Below are 8,496 nucleotides of genomic sequence, written 5' to 3'. Positions count from 1 at the left end.
AGTGAATCATACTTTAGAAAATGTGCCTGCCGAACACCACTCCACTGGAGTAGTGCTTTCTTCTGAAGTGTTGCCATGGTTACCTGGATAACAGTTCCACCAAAACATAATTGCTTGGGTTGTGATTTCATTAGTAGGGCTTCCTTTGATACCTATTCTACAGATTCTGGTTTCTTATTGGCCTTCCTATGACCCCAGCACCTTTTACAGGTTTAAGTTTTACTACTTGGGGTTTCTCAGAGTTAGCTGTTGCTGAAGACCTCTTATGTTGTGTAATACATATGTGCATGTCATGTGGGCTGATTCTGTGATTAGGTCTTCATTGGGTACCTTTATGCCTCACAGTATCACTGTGCATCTGTATTGCCTCACCAGGCTTTTTTTGGGTAGATTATTACATTTTTTCTGTCTTCAGATTATATTCACACTGTACAATTTTGTGTGTGGTGGGGGGTTCCAGACTCCGAGTTGCAGATGCTGGATATGCTGTCATGTTCTGATTTGTTGTTTGCCAGCCGTAGGAGCATAAACCTTGGAATATCCGAAGAGGAAATTATAGCAGCTAATCCATTGCAGAAAAAATTCCAGGAGACCTGATTGGTGAATACAGTACATGGTGGTTGAACCAAGGTAGTGAGTTGATCCACAGGGAACCCGTTTTGGTCACAGACCAGGAGATGCTGCATAACAAGTGGAAAAACAGAGGCATTATACATTAATATTCCAAAATGTGCACGCTGATTGGTCAGTGTGCACATTGTAGAGTTATAGTAATGGAAAAAGGTCCGGTCGCCAGGACTTTTTCCATTAGTATAACCCCTTTTTTTTTTTTTTTTTTTTTTTTTACAGCAACGGTGAACGCAAGATCTCAGTTGCTTTTTGCAACCTGTCTTGTTATCTTAAACTAGTTTAACATAGCGCGACAGCTTTAAAAAAAGCAATGGAGCATCTCCGTTGCTTTTTTTTTAAAGCTGTCTAGCTATGTTCAACCCATCTTGTTTTCTCTGTTGCTTTTTTCAAAACTGTCTCGCTATGTTAAATGGGTTTAACATAATGAGACAGCTTTAAAAAAGGCAACGGAGATTCTCCGTTGCTTTTTTTAAAGCTGTTTCGCTATGTTAAACCTGTTTAACATAGCAAGACAGGTTGTAAAAACCAACGGAGATCTTGCTTTCTCAGTTGCTTTTGCCCACAGATCTGATGTACTGTGCAGTACATCAGAACTGCCGCAGAATACCAGACAGCTGCGGAAGGGCAGCAAGGAGGCATACAATGCCATTATTTAAGAAAAGTAATTATTTTTTTCTTAAATAATGTCATTGTATAATAGCAATAACCCCGGTTGGGTGTGGGTAATGCTGGATTTACCCACGGTTGTCTGTTTGGACATCTCGGGCTCTGCCCTCGTGACCAAACCACACCAACCGTGGGTAAATCCAGCATTACCCACACCCAGGCGTGAGTTATTGCTATATTGTATACAGTATAGTAATACAAATCAGTTGCACTTTAGAGTTACAAACACAATTAAGATGGCATACATTGTGTAAAAGTAGCATTAAGGATATAGTTAGTTCATAGGACATGCATACATAAAGTCAGTATGCATTTATGAGGCAGAGGTTATTTAATGTGATATTTTAAGTAAACGCTAAGAAATGAATTATGGAAAAGTGGGATGGTAATGTAGGGAGTATTCTTGAAACAGTGCTCCTGGTGTTAATTTCCATGTTTTTTTGTGAACCTACTGGCTTTTTTCAACTTGTATTCAACAGAAAATACTATTTTCTGAAGTTTTCAGAAAATTTGAATTAAAATCTTTTTGATAATCGCTTTAATTCTCAGAGTGCCTACAGTTTTGTTGCATCTTGTCTGCACTGCATATTTTGTAATGTCACTGGAATCATTTAAGTTGAAAAAATAATACTTAATGTTCGCATTAAGTATGACGTTGAGCATTGCCTCTGTCTTGGTCCTGTACTAATGAGTCTTATTTTATTTTAGTCGCTCCTTGCAAAGCAGCCTGTAACACCAACAAGATCAACAGTAAGTATTTGCCCGAGTGAAATCTTTACAAGTATCCTGTCCATTTTAGTTGTATGTCCTGGTTTTCTTGCATTTGCAGCTGTTTTAATCCAAACTGTATATACATTCTTTGTGTCTCTGTAGCAAACTTTTTTAACCTTTAATTGGCTTTTTCATAAAATGTTTAGGAGTAAAATTACATAGATTCTGTGTCTTAATGTTGTGAAGTTCAGATGCAAATATATAACCTCTGCTGTCTGTAAAGTGAAACAGCTTTGAAAGGTACTAAAATCCACTAAGCGATCTAATGCCAAGGACTCTCTTTGCGTTATTAGTAGGGTCATCTTTTTACTAGTTGCCATTTGGCAAAAGGTTGAAGTCCCTGTATTTGAGAATGTGTTTGTCTGTTGGCATATGCACTAACTTAATGCACAATGTAATGTACAGTTGTCCCCTGTGTGCCCACTACTGTATTTTTTTTTTTTTGTATCAACTAACCATTTAGGATCACATTTATTATCACGTCCTACATTTTCAAGTAAACCTAAGTAGCACAGTGCCTGTGTGGCCCATCAGCTTACATTTGAAGGCCCTGTACAGTGAAGCTTTTAACTTACTATGCCATCAGAACACTGGTGGCTGTGAAGGGCCTTTTGTACAGGGACCAGGAGGAGGATCATCCATGTGAGCAATGTACTGTCCAGTGCACCACCACAGGAAAAAACTCTTTAAAAAGCAGGTTGTGGGTTAATTTTCCAAAAGATAAGTCCAGTGTAACATCCACTTCCCCATCCTTGCAAATGCTAAACCCAGTCCACTGCAGGAGCAGCTGCCTCCACTACTTCAAAGTATCTACATTGTAGATGGTGTGTGCTGTAAGCACTTGGCCATTAGTACAAGCATTATCATTTCAGTTGCAAGTTGTAACTCAGGGGACTTGTTAGCAGTTTTCTTTATGGGTCGGGACTATCTTAGCACCATGCAGATAGGTTGTTCTATCAGCAACTATTTCTGGAGATGTTCATTGTAATATTCACCGTTGATGGGAATCCCTTTCACTAAGGCATCACAATATCTGTGATATAAAAGGAACATTGGTCTGTTCCTTTTCCAGATGTTTCTTGCAGTTCATTAAATATTGCATGCAGTACTTAGCTTGGTCAGTTTGGTGTCTCTCTTCTTTGGTAAGGATCACACAGTTTTTTTTTTTTTTTTTTTTGTTATAGTGGCTTACTAGATGTTTACAGTGAATAAAGGAATAAAAATGCGAGTAAGTGAATTATGGAAAATAAATTCCACAGAAATTTCCATGTGTTTTTGTGTGTTGTCTAGGATGTGCCTTGACAAGGGCAGTTGTACAATACCAGTTTCATCCTGAGAGAACAGTGTGTTACAGGGTGAAATTTATATGGAATGCCTTGATCAAAATAAGGCATGTTGCCTGGTCATGTTCTGCCATTCCCTCAGTGAGCCTTCTGTCAAAATGCAAATATACAGACAAAAACTCCTAAAGAGAAGATTTGAAAAATGTGAGTCTTTCTAGGTCTGGTGGCACCAAGATTGGTGAATTGCATATCTGACCTGTCTTTTGAGATGGTTTTGGCAGAGGCCCTCTGTAAAGCCTGTTTTGGTGACTGCCATGTAATTTGCTTTAACTACATCTTGCCAGACAAACAGCAATGACATTGGTCAACTTGGAGTCATCTCTGAAGGCCTCTGTTGCTGGCAGTCGCATAGTTATTAAAGGGTGGATGGTCTGGCTTCACTGTTCATTCAAGAGGAGATTCCAGGAGCATGTATTGAGATACTGGGTATCTGTCTGTGCCATGATACCCCAGAAAGTTATCCAAGCACTGAAGATCAAACTGGTACCCACTAGCTTACATAGGTCACACAGTTCCTCCACCCACATAACCCAGGTTTCATACAGTGAACTTTCATTTTTGGTTCAGGATTTCATTAGCTCTTTAAAATCCAAGCAGCTTGAACTGGAAAAACTATGATAGGAAAGTCTGATTATCCATGGTTTTGAGGCAGATTGTCAAATATGACCAAAAACTTGCCCTGCTGTTGCTAAGAGTCTGACACCAAGGGTAGCCTATCCTCTGCCTGTCAATGAGTGTCTATCTCTTGGGGCAACCTTCCTAGGCTGAAGAAAGTCTTCAGTTAGGGTGGAAATACTCCAGGCCTCATTGAGGTGCTGGACTGTCATGGACGTACTTAAACTTGTTTGCAGATGATGTTCATAGTGTTTCACTGTTGCAGTCATTACAATTGGGTTATCCTGCTGGCAGGCTACATGCAGTCGGCTCGAGTTCCAAAGTCTAGGTCCGGCGTCTGTTGCGGTTACCTCCTCCCTGACATCAGAGTGCCAGGGGTATAAAAGATGCAGCTGATGCCATTTTCTCCAGTCTTTCTTGCTGCGCGGTGCGTGAAGCAAAAGCAGTTTGCAAGTGCCGGTCGGCCGACTCCCACGATTTTCAAATTCGAATTTCGGATCCGAAGTCTTCATTAAAGCTGTAAGCACAATTCCTGCCAGGAAGGATAAATACTCTGGCAGACGAACTAAGCAGAAACCTAATGGATCCCCACAAATGGAAATTGGATCCACAAATCTTCAGCATAAGGAACTGGGGATGCCTGGACATAGACCTATTTGCCTCATTCAACCAGAGCAGCAGCCACTTCAGCGGCCTTCCTCAGAGGAGTACCAACCAAAGACCATCCTAGAGACTGCAACTTGGAGTTCAGTGCATACTATTACAAAGCACTATCACTTACCTTTCGCAACCCCTGATACCAGCTGCTTTGATTCGCAGGCCTCTACTGAGACCCATTTGGAGTATTGAACCCGCGGATGTCTCTACCTTAGATGGGTTCAGAGTCGCTGTGCAGGCACCGACTTCTGAGTGTGTTTTCAGGCCTAAAGATTTGTATATTAAACAGACGCCATCTTCAAAACTAAGGCCAAAATCTACTTCTATGTCTAAAAAACTGATGCTTGGGCCATTTGTGCAGGCCCCTATGCCTAAAAAGCAAATGATCAAAATGGCTGAAGATTTAATTACCTTGATCAGGGGTAGCCAATCCCCTCCTGCTAAGAGGCCTAGGCAAGACCTTGATTATGAATCTTCTGATCAAGATTCTATTTCTTCTGATTCTTCTACTGAACAGGATTTATTTATTCCTACTTATGAGGACTCTGATGCAGACGACTCCATTCCTTCTGCTTCTTCCCCTGAGGATTTCTCTTTTGGAGAGAGTTTCCATACCTTAAGGGAACATTTCCACTGAGAAAGTCAGGATTTCTCTGAATCAAAAAAGTGACTTGGGGATTTTCTTCTTCCTCAGCACAGGCCTTTGGCTATACCTCCTGTTTTAGACATTGTTGATGTTTTTTCAGAATTTAGTACGGCTCCTGAATCTCTGCCACCGGCTCCTAGTAAGCCGGAGAGATGCTACAGGGTTCCTGACTCCCACAAATTCCTTTTCAAAAATCCTACTGCTGATCTTGAAACCATTTCTCAGGGTCCCAAGGGCATTAAGGCCTCTACTGCTAAAAATCCTACCCCTTCTGATAGAGATTCCAGGGCGCTGGATAGATGGGCTGAGAAGGGTTTACACGTCTGCAACCTTGGCAATCCGTTTTTTAAACTGTCAATTTCATATGCTAATATCAACAGCATATCATGGGACTACTTAAACAGAAAATGTTTATCTCTGACTGTGTGGAAAATAGGTTTGCAGGATTTATTACATTCAGCTGAACAAGTTGAAAAACATACTTTGCAATGTGGTTTGGATTCCTTGGAGGCCTCTTGCAGGGCTGCAGTAACAGGGTCTGTGCTAAGAAGGCATGCTTGGCTCAAAGAGCAAACTCTGCCTAACCTTGTTAAAGCAAAATTGTTGGATGCTCCTTTACAACAGGACCGTCTCTTTGGTAATAAGGCTGAAGAAGTGTTAAAAAAAAAAAAATGGAAGATAAAGCTCAATCTAGGCAAACTGTGAAAGATTTCTTGTAAGTGCAACCTCCCAAGATTTAGTAGGCACTGGCCTACTAAGAACTGGTCCTTTCCAGTCCCTTCGAGAGCCACTCAAGTCAAATACAGACATTCCAAAGGCTCCAGGTTTCAGTCACAAGGAACTTTTAGAACAAAACAATGGGGTGCCTCCACCTCCAAAACTGGAAACAACAAGGCACCTCCCTATGGTTAAGCAGTGTCAATGACTTCCCTCTACAATCACCAAGCACTTACCTTTTAGCCGCCCCTTTGGGGGGAAAACTGGCACTTCATGCACGAAACTGGCAACTGATTACCCAGGACAAATTGGTTTTAAATAAGTATCCAAGGGATACATTTCCACATGTTGCCAATCCCAAATGGATGGCCAGATCTGCCCCCAAATCAGTGGGCAGAGACCCAGAAACAAGTTCTGTCCCTCATGAACATAGGGGCTATTCAACCAGTATCAGAAGAGGAAAAGGGACAAGGTTTCTATTCAAGACTTTTCCTGGTACCCAGAAAAGACAAATTATGGCGTCCAATTCTGGACTTATCCACTCTAAATACATTTCTGGACATTACAAAATTCAAAATGTTGACTCTTCAACAGTTACCTCCTATGCTAGGCAAAGATGCCTGGTTGGTAACTAGACTTAAGAGTCTTACCTACATATCCCAATAAGGGAATCTTGCAGAAGATACCTCTGCTTCAGAGCAGGCTACTTGCATTGTCAGTTCTCTGCAATGCCCTTTGGCTTACGTACTGCGCCCAGGGTCTTCACAAAGTGCCTGGCTCCAGTAATTGCATTTTGCAGGCAAAGAAATATTCAAAGAAATCAATACCTGGACGATTGTCTGATTCAGGCAGAAAACAAGGACATTCTTCTAAAGCATCTGGCGTTTGTAAAAAGGGTTTCTAACTTGTCTAGGGTACACTATAAACAAAAAGAAATAAAAACTGGTACCCTCTAAAAAAAATTACATTCCTGGGTGCAAATTTGAATACAACTGCCCAGATGACTTGCCTTACACCAGAAAAGCAAATTCAATTGGTGACTTTCAAACAGGTGGCCACAAAAACCCTGCTGTCTGCAAGACTTTGGGTTCATGGCCTCCTGCATTCTACTAATTCCATATGCAAGACTGCATATGAGGAAACTTCAGTGGTACTTAAAATGTTTATGGAGTCAGCATTGTCACAGTCTGGAAACAATAATTCCTATCATACCTTGCCTGCAACAAGAGTTCTTACTCTGCCCACCCACCAAAACAAGGGACTGCCATTCACTCCACCCCCTGCCGCCAAACCCTAACTTACAGATACATCAAACTATGCTTGGGGGGGCTCATCTGGCAGGAAAGTGCATTCAGGGCAAATGGGGCCCAAATCAAATGCACCTATATATCAATCGTAAAGAAATGCTAGCTGTACAGAATGCACTGACAGCCTTCAAGGACTACCTTCATCCAGGACAACTAATGATAAAGACAGACAACATCACAGTTATGTGGTACATAAACAAGCAGGGGAGTACACATTCCTATCCCCTTTGCAGACTAGACATGGTATTGTGGAACACTGCCTTGACCTACCAAATACAACTACAAGCTCAATTCCTGCCAGGAAAGCTAAATACTTTGACAGACGAACTAAGCAGAAATCTTATGGACCCACACGATTGGAAACTGAAACCACATGTTTTCAGCATTTTGACACGCAAATGGGGGAGTCAAGACATAGATCTTTTTGCCTCACCCCAGAACTATCAGTTGGACAAATTCTGCACAAGAATTCATCACAAAAAAGCTTGGAAAGTGGATGCTCTGTCATTCAGCTGGAAAAACCTATCAGTCTATGCTTTTCCCTCTCTGCCTCTGCTCTCCAAAGTTCTACTAAAAGTCAGACAGGACAAACCAAAAATTATTCTGATTGCTCCATACTGGCCTTGCCAACACCGGTACCCACTCCTGTGCAATGTGTCACCTTCCTTTGTGGCACCTGCCTCAGACACTTTACCTACTGTCTCAGCAGAACTACCAAATTCTGCACACACTGCTCCAGACTTTGAATCTTGCACTGTGGCTAATCAACTAACTTCACCCTTGCCATCCCTCAGCAAACCTGTGATGGATGTCATTTTGGAGGTTAGAAGGCCTAGTACTAGAAAATCTTATGCTGACAAATGAAAAAGATTGTGCCTGGAACCAGTCACAAGGAATAAGCACAGCAATACCCAGTATTCCTCAGATTCTGCAATATTTAACTGAGGTGCTTCACAAGGACCTATCTTTTTCTTACATAAAAATCCATGCTTCAGCCATTTCAGCTCATTACAACACAGAACCTCCCCTCTTCTCTCATCCTCTGCTAAAGCAGTATCTGAGGGGCCAAAAATTATGACCTCCTAGGAGAGCGCCAACTCTTGCATGGGACCTCAATTTTGTTTTGGAAAATCTCTCTCCCTCC

General features: G+C 41.6%; 1 protein-coding gene across 1 annotated transcript in view; it reads left to right on the top strand.

The window, feature by feature from the left end:
* DYNC1LI2 (dynein cytoplasmic 1 light intermediate chain 2) overlaps positions 1 to 8,496 on the top strand; it is a 720,614-nt gene that overhangs the window by 288,225 nt on the left and 423,893 nt on the right. The window contains exon 10 of the mRNA XM_044081588.1: positions 2,005 to 2,062. Coding sequence (XP_043937523.1) covers positions 2,005 to 2,062 — 58 coding nt within the window. The remainder of the gene's footprint in view (positions 1 to 2,004; positions 2,063 to 8,496) is intronic.

This window comes from Protopterus annectens, chromosome 8.part1 (assembly GCF_019279795.1).
Source record: "Protopterus annectens isolate FY-2018-M chromosome 8.part1, PAN1.0, whole genome shotgun sequence".
Lineage (NCBI taxonomy): Eukaryota > Metazoa > Chordata > Ceratodontiformes > Protopteridae > Protopterus > Protopterus annectens.
This window is presented reverse-complemented; position numbering and strand designations above follow the sequence as displayed.